Source organism: Microplitis mediator, chromosome 6 (genome assembly GCF_029852145.1).
Source record: "Microplitis mediator isolate UGA2020A chromosome 6, iyMicMedi2.1, whole genome shotgun sequence".
Classification (NCBI taxonomy): Eukaryota; Metazoa; Arthropoda; class Insecta; order Hymenoptera; family Braconidae; genus Microplitis; species Microplitis mediator.
The window spans coordinates 8,765,296-8,780,167 of NC_079974.1; the positions used below are offsets into that span (position 1 = coordinate 8,765,296).

Sequence of the window (14,872 nt, forward strand, 5' to 3'; positions counted from 1 at the left end):
GGCAAATTAATTTGACAAAATAAACAAACAAAAAAAAAAAAAGCTGAGACAGATCATTGTCAAACCGCGTGCGTCTCGCAGCTGACCTTGGAGCTGGTCAATTACCGCAGTCTGGGAAGGAGCTATACAACCCTGCCGAGGATCGCCGAGAGCTGGACGACAACCAACATCCCCTCGTCGACCGCCGTATAGGGTGAGTGGAAGTTTGTACTGCGTTTATCGGTCATTTTTTTTATACCCTGTATTTGTGGGGTCGTTTGTTTATTTTTTTTTTATTTATTATTGATTACTATTATTATTTGAATTTTTGTGTTTTTTTTTGTGTTGACTGAGCATTTTGGTGAGTTGTAAAGCCAGAGTCCTCGAGCGTCGCGTGGTCGTCACGTGTGAATCTTTTTCGCGCGTAATTTTTATTTGTGTACCGCAACTTTATTTTTCTTTACGTTGTATCCAGAGCTCGCGAATCAAGGACATTTTTTTTTGTGTTCACCGTCGCTGCGGGTACGTTGCGAGTATTATATTACTTCTTCCGTGGGAATAAATCCGTAGGGAATTAAATTTTTTTTTGTTAATGAAAATAAGTCGCAATTCTTAGTTTATGGTATTATTATTTTCTTTTTATGCATGACTCATAGACTACTGCTGCGGTTATTAGATGTAGAATGAGTATCGTCACTAAATAAAAAAAAATTTCGTAGTGATTACTAGCTTTTTAAAATTATTTTTTTTGTAATTGGTAGGGGTCAAAATAATGAATTACTTTTTTTTTGAGATTTGTTGTTGTTGGTTGCGTGCAATAAGAATTTCGCGACTTGACAAATTAGTTTAAGGAAGTAAAGATAAGTTGGATCGCATCTCTGAACAGTAATTCTCCTTGAATGCGTGTTGTATGCTCAGTGTGCCACGTGGTATGATTTTGTATGTAATTTTTTTGGTGATTACGCGAAACAATGTATTAAGTATACTGTTGAGGACTGCGTATATATATTTTTTTTTGGATTAAAGTGTTTACAAGATTGTTTTTGACAATAAAATTTCTCTTGGTGTTGTTAAATAATTGCTTTGACAGTAATAGCCGGTAAGATACCCAGACCCAACTCCTCCCGCCGTCCAGGAAGCTCGTTTTCCCTGAACCTTTCACACTAGTAAATTTCCGCGTCGTGAGTTTGGTAATTCTCTCAAAAAAATTACGTGGCGTCCAACGGGAACTGCAGGTAAGCCAAAATTTAATTGCACAGAGAATTCTCGCTGGTTAGATTCCCAGCCGGGAATATCTCGTGACATTATTTATAAATTTAAGTTTTTCAATTAATACAGGTTCAATAATTATATTTAATTTATTAATTCTTTGTTTAAATCGTTCTCGATCTCTTGCTGCTTGTTTCCATTCACCTCTTCTTGCTTGTTCGTGTGCAAATCTGCATACATACATATAATGTATGGTTGCCGTTAGATTAAATTGAACAGTCTTCATATTAGTTTTCGTACGATGCTGCTTATGGGATTATACTCAACTATGCGATCATGTATAATGAGGCAATAAGCTGATGTCTGCGCAAGAAATTGATTTGCAGATTCAAATTCTAGGCGAATGTCCACTGGTCCAGATTTAATTGATTCGTTTTGTTTCGAGCAATCAATAACATACAGTGGTGCTTGTTCCAAGAATTTTTTCTTTGTCAGCAGTGGCTCTGGTTCTTTGTTGTAGTATGAAATTTGGAAATTGATATACATGTCGTACAACAAAGCATATTGATTATTTGCAATCTTGAGATTCAAATTCCCATAAGGATAACTCTGAGAGTTTAAAAATAATTTTATGTCTCTGATAGTACAGTGATCAAATCCGCTGGCATTTTTAGTTGCGTCATTTTTTCTTGCTGTTTGAAATCCAAGAATGACAAAACGTGGTTTCTCGAGCTGCGTAGAAGTTTTGACTGCCCAAATATGCTTCGAAGTATTTGGTGATAGAGGATACTCATACAGCTCCCAAGCACGAAAACTGATTGAGATAGCTGGATCACTTGTAATAAAATTCAAAGCTTCAATTTTTTGTTTATCAGCCATAGTCACGTATGGTACAATCCACTCGATTTTTTGTAGTGTAATTTTAACAGCTTTAGCATGAGCTCCAGCAGCAGGTGTGGCCACAATGTATGCATTCAAATCAGAATTTGATCTTATCAAAATTAATTCATGTCTTGCATTGATGACAATTTTATGGTAATCTTCAGCAAAACCAAGCAGGAGACTCAGCAGTATAGATATATCAAAAAAACCATTGTCATTGTGTAATTTATTTACAGCTTCATCCATAATCCAGCCTGAATTTTCAAGTATGTTTTCTTGAGCAGGACTTAGTGATGTGTATCCTTTCATGAGACTTGTGATACCAACTTTTTTGCTACGATCAATCTCAACACCATTGAGTTCGTAACGTATTTCTTCGAACATATGACAAACTGTCATGTTGACCATGTGAATCGTTGCACTCACAGCTGTACCATCGGACTTTGTAAATTTTCCGTACAAATGTAATGTACTTTTACTTGGAAGTAGACACAAATCTTGGTGTTGAACTGCAATTCTTATTTCATCGCTGTTGTTGAATGTTGATGAAGCATACAGGAGATGAGCATGCGCTTTATAGTGTGCAATTGACTCATCAAAAATGATTTGTCGTTGAATATTTAAGATTTTCGCTGCCATGGTCGTGTACGCGTTAAACAGCAAAAATAAATTTTTATTTTCTTAATATTCCACGTAATTTTAGTCCTAGGCTCTGTAGAAACTGAATGTTCTGATGTGTTAACACTTTGTGAGGTACTCGGTGACTGATGTGGCTTGACCATGTTGCTGTCTTTTTATACCCAGCACCACTTTTTGTTTCATACACGATACCCATTAGTTTATAGACTTTATATGCAGTCTTATGGTTATCGTTTCACCTCTGAAATTAGCCAGTTTTCCGTCTTGATCTACAATTCTCAGTCTGAGATTTTGTATTGCTTGTACGGCGATCGGTAGATAAATGACGTGTGATGGCAATTCAACAATCTTATATCCTGGTGGTACACTTGGGAAAAGTTCATGAATAGTGTGAACTCTGTGTTCATTTATGTAAGCACCAGACGTGATGTTGCACTCAACTCTCAGAGCATTGAGTTCTAATACCTTCACTGGTAAATCTGACGAGTGAGTTTTATGTGGCATCGGCTTCTGATTTGTAAATCCCAATAGTCAACCAATAGAATCTTGAGGTGTAAAATTTATAAATTGATCACATTTTATCTCACTTCTCAACTCATTATTATTGGCTCTGATGCTGATGCTGAGTCTTCGTAATTTCTTTTGAATATATTTTTCAATGTCAGTTATTTCGTAACTTCCTGTTGGTATCGTCAAGACTCTCTCTTCAATAGTTTCATATTTTTCAGCTTCTATATTCTTCTCCGTCACTGAGATATTGTCATCAAACTTTGTAATTATTGCAGCATTTCTTTTAGCTCTTTTTTTCTTGGCTATTTTTTTCTCATCAACATTATTATCAACATTATTTGTATCAATTTTTTTGATATCAATATTATCCACAGGATAAGAGACATAGAATTTATTAGCACCCACATCAATATTTGGAATCAAATTAAATGTTAATAACTCTACAAGCCCCAGAACATAACTTTTAGTTGGTGATAATTCAATTGGAGGGAAGTAGTTAGCCTCCAACTCGGATGAAGATCCTGTCAGTGTTAATGTGAATGACTCAGCCATGACTGATGTGTTGTATACAAAGTCACATCAATTTATAGTTGTCCAGTAAGAAATTTGAGACACAAATGTCCGCATATAATTGTATCAAATTCCTGATATCTTTTGTGATTATATTTCATGCTACCAACATCGAGATATTCCATAAGATCTTGTGGTGGTTGTAAATTACCAAAACTGTCAAAATAAATAACTTTATCATTATTTTTCTTGTATGCAACCCAGTGAGTACCAGGTCCATATTTGTCATCAAGATTAATAATTGCTGATTCATTTTTTCTCGGTCCAGTTTCAGGTAAATCGTTTCTCATAAAAACACCACGAAAGTTTGGAATTTTTAGAGCTTTAGCGTACTTCAGTAAGTCGATGTTTGTGAGTGCTCGATGTGGTAGCTCTACTTGTTTTTTGACTTGCATCCTCTGCCTGCTGGATATGGTCTCAAATATAACCCCATACTACATCCATAAGGCTTCAAGTATAAACCTTTATCCATAGATATTTGTTCCATTTGCAAATTGTAACGTTTGCTCTCATTTAATCAATTTTTAGCAGCACTCGCATCATTTAAAGCTTTTGCTATACTAGCAGCGCCTCCAGCTAAAGCTCCTGTTGCACTCAAGCCGGCAAAAAGTGGTATTAAAAATGGTAGTATACCACCAACTTTAGATGAAACTGGTAAAATTCGAGGCAGCCTGATATTTTTTTTCCCCACCAGATTTTTTAACCGCCTGACGAGCACCCTTCAATGCTGTTTTGATTGGATCACCACCAGAAGTCATGGACTTTTTGGCAGCTGTGACAACTTGTCTTAGTGCTACTTGTTTCTTCACACTTATCTTTCTCTTGCTAGCCTTTCTCTTGCCAGCTGCTCTCTTCTTCAGCCCCATACCAAATCTTTATTCATCTTCATGATTTTATTTACACTCCACGCAGCAGCTTTTTCACCAATACCAGCGACTTTTGCTTGATAACGTTGCCACGCCTTCTCAGCAAGTATTTGATCAGCCTCGTGACGTGCTTCCAAATTTTCACGATTATACGAGTATGCGATATCGTGTTCTTTACACGCAGCGTCTAGAAGATTAATTCCAGGATCACCACGAGCTAATCTCTTGGCTAGTTTTGTGCCTGGTCCACAGTACTGGTATCCAGGTATATGTAGTTCAAATGGTAGCTTATTAATTACACTGTTTACAAAACCTCTACCACTAGTATTCACACATCTGCTCTTCATAGTAGCAGCATCATGACTGACTAAAAATCCTATAAAACCTGGTACTTATAGCTCGCTGAGTGAGTTGTTGTTGTGACTGGAAACTGTCAACATGGAGTTTAAAAGTCAAGAGGCCAAGTTGCCAGTAATAAATTTTGATCAAATCGTTCAAGGTACAGGAGTGAAAAAAGTTAAGAGACACGGCGCTTTATTGCCAAACAGTGTACGTGCTATATTTTGTGGTCCATCAAATTGTGGAAAAACAAATGCTCTGCTTTCACTCATCATACACCCCAACGGCTTGAGATTTATTAATATTTATCTCTACTCAAAATCTCTAAATCAACCGAAATACAAATTTTTAGAATCACTACTTAAACCAATAGAAGGTATTGAATTTGTTACATTCAACGAGCACGAAGAAGTACTGAAACCTGAAGATGCAAAACCAAACTCATTGATGATATTTGATGATGTTGCTTGTGAAAAACAAGATCATATCAGAGCATATTGTTGCATGGGTCGACACAAAGATGTTGACAGTTCTTATCTCTGTCAGACTTACACACGTATCCCTAAACATTTGATACGTGACAATGCAAATTTTATAGTTCTCTTTCGTCAAGATGAGATGAACTGGAGACATGAGTATGATGATCATGTAAATACTGACATGTCATACAATTTATTCAAAAACTTGTGTTCAGCATGTTGGAATGATGATGGTAAATATGGGTTTGTAGTGATTGACAAAGACAGTAAGCTAAATAGTGGAAGATATAGAAAAGGATTTGACTGTTTTATTGGTATAAATTAACTTGTACTTGACGAATAACAATCAGAGATTAAGTGAACTCTGACGCATCAACATGAAGACTGAGGAACTTTCGAAGCAACAAGATGTCTTACATCAGATATCTCAGGCTAGTGATGCTATCCGACGGAAGCACAGAATGCTCAAGTTGGGTAAAGACACAGCTGAGAAGGCAATGGGTGAAATGTTCAAGCCTATTGTTACACCCCTGCAGAGTCTAGTCGAATCATCAAAACATAAAATCAAACAAGAAGTCAAGTCTGAAGTTGAAGAAGAAAATAATTCAACTGTGAATAATAATAATACAGAACTTGATGATGCAAGTAAATATAACAGTATCATCTCTGAAGATAGAAGCGGGACTCTGAAAGAAACACAAATATCTCCTGCTGCATCAAGTACCCCTGCTGAACGAAACAGTTCAATAAAATCTTATTTAGCTAAAGTAAATAAAAAAAGAAAAGATATTGATATGAGATATGGTGTCCGTCAACGTTACAATGACTTTTATATTGGTGATTCTAAAATTACTTTTGATGATACTGAGATTAATATAAAAAATAAAAATTACTCAGTGACTCCAGGTTTATTGGAATTATTCTTTAAAAAATCACCTGATGATTCAGATGTCACACAAAATGATAAAAATAAATATCTCGAAATTATAAAGATGACAAATACTCATAGAAAAAGTTATAAGCCAGATGGTAGTTTTTATGAAGACTCAACAATCAAGTATAATAATTATATTGCCGATTTTCTTGCTAAAAATGCAAATTTATCAAGAGGTAAAGAATTACCTGATTTTATGATTGCGAAAAAGAAAAAAGCACGTATGGATTATGTCTACTGGGATGATTCAAATGAACTAGTTGACCGTCTTCGTTTACTCATGGCATCTCAAGCAGCTGGGAATCCAAGTCACACCAATGAAATCATATCAATTATTAAAGAGCTACGAGAAGCAAGAATTATTTATTAGCAGCCGCTACATCAAATTTATATCATTTACTTGCTGACTGTTGAAGTGAAAAGAGCAAAAATGAGTATCGATATTTTTGGACGTTCGCTAAGAACTGGTGCTGCAATCAGCGGACCACCAGGACCACCTGGACGAGGATTTCAAATAACTGTTGATGGACAGTATGATGTTGAGAGCAAGAGACTGTGTCATGTTGGCAAACCTGCTGAAGACAATGATGCAGCAACTGTCAAATTTACACGTGATCTTGTTCACAAAGAGCTATCGCTACTGTATGATAGTATGAGGAATTATCAGTCAGAGATCATTTCACACTTGCACTCTCAAGTGGTAACACTGGTGTTACGTCCAAGCGACATAACATATATCCCAGTCTCTTGTTTTGAGTCAAGACACTTAAGTCCTTTACTCGGGTAACGGGGACCACGTTATTTGGTGCCGAGCATGAATAATAGGGATAATAAGAGAAGTGTATGTGCGTTATTGAAGTTAGCAATAAAAATGTCAGGACTTACAGATGCGGTTTGTTTATTGCAGACAGTTATTCAGAATGTACACAAGTCGATGATGATTACAATAATCGGTGGTGGCTGGACAAGACATTCGGACACCTCCCGGATTTGACTGCTTCTGATTGGCGGCAAGTAGTTGGAGGTGAATTACGTTTTGCAGGTGCTTCTGGTTTACTTCGACAATTTCACTGGTCACTATCACTTGAAATAATTTACCGTCACGCTCGAATGAAAGATTATTCGGATTCTCAAAAATGTAGTTGCGAGATTCACGACGCGACAAATTCCCCGATGATTTTCGTTAAGTTAAGATCAAATATCGAGATTAATCTTGAGTGAATTTATGAGATGCACGCTAACCAAATTTTATTCGTAAATTTAGAACCGCACTGATTACCGAGAAAAGTGGTAAGAATTTATTAGTAATTTGTTGCAAAAACGGAATAAGTCGAAATTTTAATTGAATTATTTAAAATGATTTTATTGCAATTTGAAGGTTGGAAAAAAATGTTCAAAAATTGAAAACGCCAGCCCGAGCGAACGAGCGAGCGAACGAGCGAGCAAACGAGCGAGCAAACGAGCGAGCAAACGAGCGAGCAAACGAGCGAGCAAACGAGCGAGCGAACGAACGAATGAACGAACGAATGAACGAACGAACGTACGAGCTAACGAGCTGACGAGCTGACGAGCTGGCTTTTCGTAACAACCTATGGGTCTTTTTATACTCTCGAGACTGGATACTGGCGAGGGAGAATTTTTGGACTGTTGGGGCACGGGAGGGTTATTTTTCTGAATTGCGTAGGGGGCATGGGTGGTTCTATTTTTGAGAGAACCAATATGCCTTGACTTAGTTATAGGTGGGTGGTAAATCTAGCACCTTGGTAAGGGAGATAGATGCATAATTCCCTTAAAATTGAGAGAGATACAAATTGTGATAAGGAGGGAAGTAGGTGGGCCCTAGGTATGTAGTTACTAGAAATTTGGAAGAGGCGGGATAAGACATTACGCGATAGGGTAATGAGGAAGTAGAGGAAGTAATATCCTAGGCGGAATAGGGGAACGTATAAGTTAATTTCATGAATAAGATAGGTAGCTAGGCCAGGCAAGTAGGGGGCCATCGATAAGCTCCTTGTCGAATTCTTGTCTTGTGAACACAAAGACTCTCGACTGCTAGAGCTAGTAACAATGACTACTCTGGGCATCATAATTTACAAGAGATTCTTTATTATAATCTTGGTTTTATATTCATATTTACACAGCTGCTTCTGGTTGGTAACGTCTTTCTTTTAATTCGGAGAATCGGTACCGAGGTAATATAAAGATTTATTATCTTGCCGTTGAAACGCGGAGTAGCCGTTATCTCTAACTAGAACAAGGCAAGGTAGATAGAAAAGAGTAGTATGTACTAGGTTTGAATTTTTATAAAAACCGGATTTGAGTAAGTCTCGGTAAATATGGGGTAGTCAAGTGATGACTCACTGCGGGTAAAAGAACGCAGCTAAGGAATTTGGCCTCGATAATAATTTTTATTTTATATTTAAATTCCGAGAACTACCGGAGATCGCCTCGTACGTTTATGCCTGTTTAGCCGAATTGAATAATCTTCCAGTGTGAGCACTTGCGAGATAAGACGAAAAAACCGAGTTTACTGACAATGAAATGCTCACAAAGAGCACTGTTTTTATTCGTTATGATAGCCATTACAAAATTTCCTGAGCACCTTAGAACGTAACACTGGATTCTACTGTGACACTTTTAAGAAAAGAAAATCAAGAATTAAAAGTTATAATAAAACGTATAAAGTCACGAAAGGAATTAATTAATAGAAATACACAGCAAATAAAAGAACTAGAAGCTAAAATTTTTGTTGACGATGGAGGACAAAAAATCAGTAATAGCGTATGAGTTGCACAGACCAGCACGCAGTAATTATCAACGTCGTCATGTTGACATACGAGCACTTGATGAAACTTGGCAAGCTGACTTAGTTGAAATGATTCCTTACGTGTTGTAATAATAATTAAATAAAGACATGCCAGGACTGGTTGGTGGTTAGGATGTTGGAAAAATGCACATATTTAAAAATATAACAATATTTTTATTTGTCACAGCACAAAATATCACTGGGTCACAAAATTAAATCGTTGATTTAATTTGTCAATACTGTTAATTGTCTGAGCTCATGAATACGTAATTAAATGAATGCAAATTGTAAAATTAAGTGCGAGTAATTAATTTAAATAATTGGAGTAATTAATTTGAGTTTGGTTGAACACTGATTTGATTGTAAGAATGTCATGATAATAAGTAACATGATGTCAGAGGTTACTGAGCGAAGTAAATTATTGCACACGTAAATTACTATTTTTAATAGCACTGAATACATAAATAATTTAGTTATTGAGTTTTAATAATAATGATCACTTAGTTAAATTGAATTTAATGAGCTCATAATAAATTACACTGATTCTAATTTATTTGTTGAACACGTGATCACATGATTGCAGAGGCTACTGAGCGAAAAATAACTTTTAAATTAATTAAGAAATTGAGCATAATGATAATTAAATAAATAATAAAACTGAGTCTTTTAATTATTTGAGCACTGATAGCAAGTAAAATTTAATAAAAAATGCACCTGTTGCTTTCTCGATGAGGTAACCTTGTGGTCGATGATCACTAATTTTGTTGAGTCCTTTATTAATTTATAACTGAGTTCTGATGTTAGCAATTACTGATCACTTATTGCTTTTGGTTAATTACTTTTAATTAATTACTCGTGATGATTGCAAAAATAATAGATTATATAAAACACGTGGTGTCACTTGAAATTATATAAACGCAAGATAGATAATGGCGTCGGTCTTCTCAACACGAGGCAGGAAAAATCGATGCGCATGCGTCGCACTGCACTAGTCAAGTTTGAATTGCTAGACACTAGGCCCCAGTAGGTGCTGCCTCTATTTGCCGGAAGTGCAACTACATTCAAATTTGAATGTAGTTGTGATTACGCAACATTATGCAACAGTTAATAAAGGAAATAAATACCTGCCAACTGTCATAGATATTTTTTCAAAGTATGCATGGACTGTACCGATTAAAAGTAAAAGTGGCAGTGATGTCACTAGTGCAATAAAATCTATATTTCAACAAGGACGTGTACCAAAAAATCTGCATGTTGACCAAGGCAAAGAATTTTAAGAACTGATGAAACGTAAAAACATTAACATGTACTCAACATTCAGCAACTTGAAGGCATCAATATGTGAACGTTTTAATCGAACACTTAAGAATAACATGTGGCGTCAATTCACTGCTCGTGGTACTTATAAATGGATTGATATATTGGAAGATTTGATACACAAATATAATACTAGAAAACATCGTACTTTTCAACTGGAACCTATTGATGTAACTGCTAAAAATGAGAAGCAGATATTTGAAAAAATATACAAACCTCTTCAAGTTCAGCGGCAAGCACGAAAAAATAAATTCAAAGTTGGAGACAAAGTTCGAATCAGCAAGTACAAACATGTATTTGAAAAAGGCTACACACCCAACTGGACCACTGAAATTTTTACAATCAAGACAGTGCAGAATACAAATCCAACAACGTACAAACTTGTAGACTATCAAGATAAGCCAATTGAAGGTGGATTTTATGTTGAAGAACTTAGCAAAGTCAAGCATCCAGATGTCTATCTAATAGAAAAAATTATAAAAAAAACGTGGAAATAAATTATATGTAAAGTGGCTCGGCTCGACAGCTCTCACAACACCTGGATCGATAAATCAGACCTGTAAAACTTATTATGTAATCTTATATTCTAATAAATAAACATAAAATTTTTAATTGTATAAACATTTTTTTATTTATAAACCTTTAAACTAATTTTTACAAATTAAATTATAAATATATATAATTATTTACATAGAATTTTCATTTTTAATAACAATTTTTACAAACTCACAGAATAAATTATAACTATTTACATTAGCTTTCTTTTTTTTATAGTTATTCATTCTTCATCGACAATTATATCATCAACACTCGGTACTTTGTAACCCCATGGCAAAGTGTCGTGGCTGCTGTCAATAAGCTGACGCTTATCATCAGCCCAACTTAATGCTATTTTATTTTGTACAATCGTTTTTACATTATGTTTTTCGCTCTTAATTAAATACTGTTTTTTTGTTAAATTTACATGATTTTTCAAGCATCGCTTGTAATCATCATACGTGATTGTTCACAAAGTTGGACCTTTTACACCCTTTGCTCGCTTTTTGGCCTTTTTATTTTTATATGTCTTGAATGCATATAATTTAGCCCTAAGTCCAGTGAATTCAGTCATAATTTCTCCATTATTTTCATCTTTCATTAGACCCAGAACTTTTTTATTTGCTAGCGGCATGTTGTAAATATTATCAGCTGGGTAGTCTGAAGTATCAAACTTTGAAATATCACGTTTGATGTTTTCAAATATATCTGGTACAGTAAAGTGATAAATTAAACTATCTGAATCAGTGTACATTAATTTAGACTCATCATGTTTAAAATTTTGTTTGATATAATTATGGTGGAAGTCACAGATAAATGTTTTTGACAAGTCCAATATTGCAAAGCCGACATAAATTGGTTTATTAAAAAAGACTTTTGCTTGCGTTAGTTCAATTATAACCATATTTTCATCAAATATGGTAAGGCTATGGAAATTTGGTTTACAAATCAAAGCTTTAGCACCAAATCTTCCCGTCCATTTAGTTTTTAACTGAACATCTTCGTATTTTCGAACGTTCTCCATAGTCTTACCAAAGACTGCATTATTCATTAATTTATAAAAATTTTTTTCAAACAGATTTTTGGCTAATTTTCTGCAGCCTGTATTTTTATCTATATATGATTTAAGCCAAGCAGACTGTTCGAATTTAAGAACCCTGTGAACTTGTTTCAAGATTAATCCTAACTCTAGACACTGTTGCAAATTTTTGTAGTGTATTACATAATTTTTTTATTATACAAAGTAGTTGATAGTTTAGAATATTTACTTCCCGGCGGTACAAAATGCTCAGGGCACAGAGGCAAATCTTTATGAAGCTCGTGTAATTCTTCAGGGTATTCTAAATCTACTTCTAATATATATCCTACATCATCATTATCATTTAAAAATTTATCTACATTATCTACATACTCTACCCACTCAAATGAGCCTTTTGGTAGCGGCATACTCATTGCCGCACCATACAAATTATTTACATCATAATACATTAAATATGATTCAGCCTTGCTAGGATCAAAATCTTTACTCATGTACCGATTATTAGCAGCAGCATACCGGTTTGTACACTGTGAGACTCCGCCTCTGATTCCTTTTTCAACAAAAAGTAACATTTCAGGATCTGTCAGAAGCTCAAGCTCAACACCAGTGTGTTTCAGCATCGCATCAAAAGCAAGCCCCGGTGCAGTATAATAATGTAGCGGATCTAGACTATAAGTTTCGAAACAACTGTTACGAAAATTCTCGAAAACATCAGCTAACAATAGAACATCAGTTTTAAGATATAAATCTGAGTACTCGCCGAGAGTATTGATGTTGAACTTATTCCAAACTAATTTTGCAAAAGAATAATCATCATCAGAAATATTATTATCTGTTTATTTAGAAAAAAATTTGTCTCTATCAGGCAACTGTTTGTTATCAAGTTTATCTACATTGTCAACATACTCATATGGGAATACGCCTTTACGGGTAACTAATTCACATTTTTCTGGATCGGGATAGTGAAGTTTTGTGATTTGTTTATCATCATCACCCAGATAAGAAGCTAATTTTTCAAGGCTTGATGCCATAAATCTGAATGAGTCTATGAAACGCAAAGTAACAGAAATATTTTTGACTTCTTTTGTAAATGATATATATTTTTCTTTATTAATTGGTAATAATGTCATATTACCTTCAAAAGTTGTAGCTAAAGATTTAATTAAAAAGTGAGAATCGTAACCGGATAAATTATGGAAAACTATTGGAATAACATGAGACTTGGGGTAATTAATATTACAAGAGATATGTGCTGGACCACGATAATTACGCGTAAAATGACAATGATCATAACATTTATCTTTATTTGAAGAAAATGATCTTTCACATATATGACAAAGAGTTGCTTGATCATGACTTTCTTGCTGTTGTTCAGTTAATTGCTTCATAACTATGGGATTTTTTAAATATTGTTCAACCTCAATTGCTATATTTTCGAGTCTTTTTGTAAACCACTCAATACATGTTGGTGATCGATTTATTTCGAATTTGGATAATTTATTATCATAACTACAATGACGATAGTAAGCTATACTGTGCGGGATGTGCTTTTGTGTTTCATCATCATCATCATCTTGTGACTCAAGTGTACATTCCAGGTCTGCATATATGACAAACGGGACAGTGTCTTTACATTTATAATTTTTAAATTTCAAAATTTTATCATTTTCATATGGAAATTGCATTCAAACTTTGTTAACTTTATAACAGTCTGCTTTATGATTTTCATACGAATATTCAAATTTAAAATGATTCAAGCATCTATCACAAAAGGATAATTGACAATGAGCAGCTGATATTTGACTTTTAACTAATCGAGATAAATTTTTTATTAATGCAAAGTGAAATTTGGGTTCAAAAGTTTTTAAATCTTCAGATATATTTAAATTTACATTTTGTTGAACCATTAAAAGATGAATAGTTTCTTTATCAGATTTTAAATTGTTACTCAAATATAAAGGAATAATTGTGAAAAATATATCAGGTCTTATAAGTGAATAAATAGTAATGCAAATCAGGTGAGATGACCAAATGTAATCAGTTATGACTATTCATTTATTTTCATATATACGACGTTTCGTCGGTGTTATTCCGACATCATCAGGTATCTAACAATAGACAGAAATTACAAACATTATTTTACAATTAATTATAAAATAAAATTATAAAAATAATACCTTGAAAATCTGTCAAAACATTGTCAACATTCTGATCCTTACATAGCAGATTCATGTACAAATTTTACACGTCCAAACATTAGTCAAATTATCGATAAAATTACAGATAAACAATTGTCAAGTGTTACAGAACTCTATTACTTTATATTTAGTTTATTGAAAGGTTATTAATAAGTACAAAATTATTAATAAATTTCAGGCAACAACTATCCTTCTACGCATGTTACTCTCAACTGTGAACAGCTGGCAATTATTTCACATGCACACTCCCATGGCAACAATGACAACTAAACCCACGCGGCAAGTTCAAATGACCTACGCCATGTTCAGGTTAGTTTGCCAGGTTTGCCAGGTTAATTTGAGGACAGACACAGATCACCTAAGTAATATGTATTTGGGGTTAATTGAGAAATATAAGTATAATAAGAACATGGCGTAGGTCATTTGAACTTGCCGCGTGGGTTTAGTTGTCATTGTTGCCATGGGAGTGTGCATGTGAAATAATTGCCAGCTGTTCACAGTTGAGAGTAACATGCGTAGAAGGATAGTTGTTGCCTGAAATTTATTAATAATTTTGTACTTATTAATA

General features: G+C 34.5%; 1 protein-coding gene across 1 annotated transcript; it reads right to left on the bottom strand.

Moving 5' to 3' along the window:
- Positions 1-1,470: 1,470 nt before the first annotated feature.
- Positions 1,471-2,709, bottom strand: LOC130670487 (uncharacterized). Its single transcript, XM_057473894.1, has one exon. It carries the CDS (start codon positions 2,707-2,709, stop codon positions 1,471-1,473), a length of 1,239 nt encoding a protein of 412 aa, XP_057329877.1.
- Between the last annotated feature and the right edge of the window lie 12,163 nt (positions 2,710-14,872).

What these genes read in the sequence shown, in the direction of transcription:
- LOC130670487 (XM_057473894.1), bottom strand. Translation starts at nt 2,709, where the DNA reads ATGGCAGCGAAAATCTTAAATATTCAACGACAAATCATTTTTGATGAG.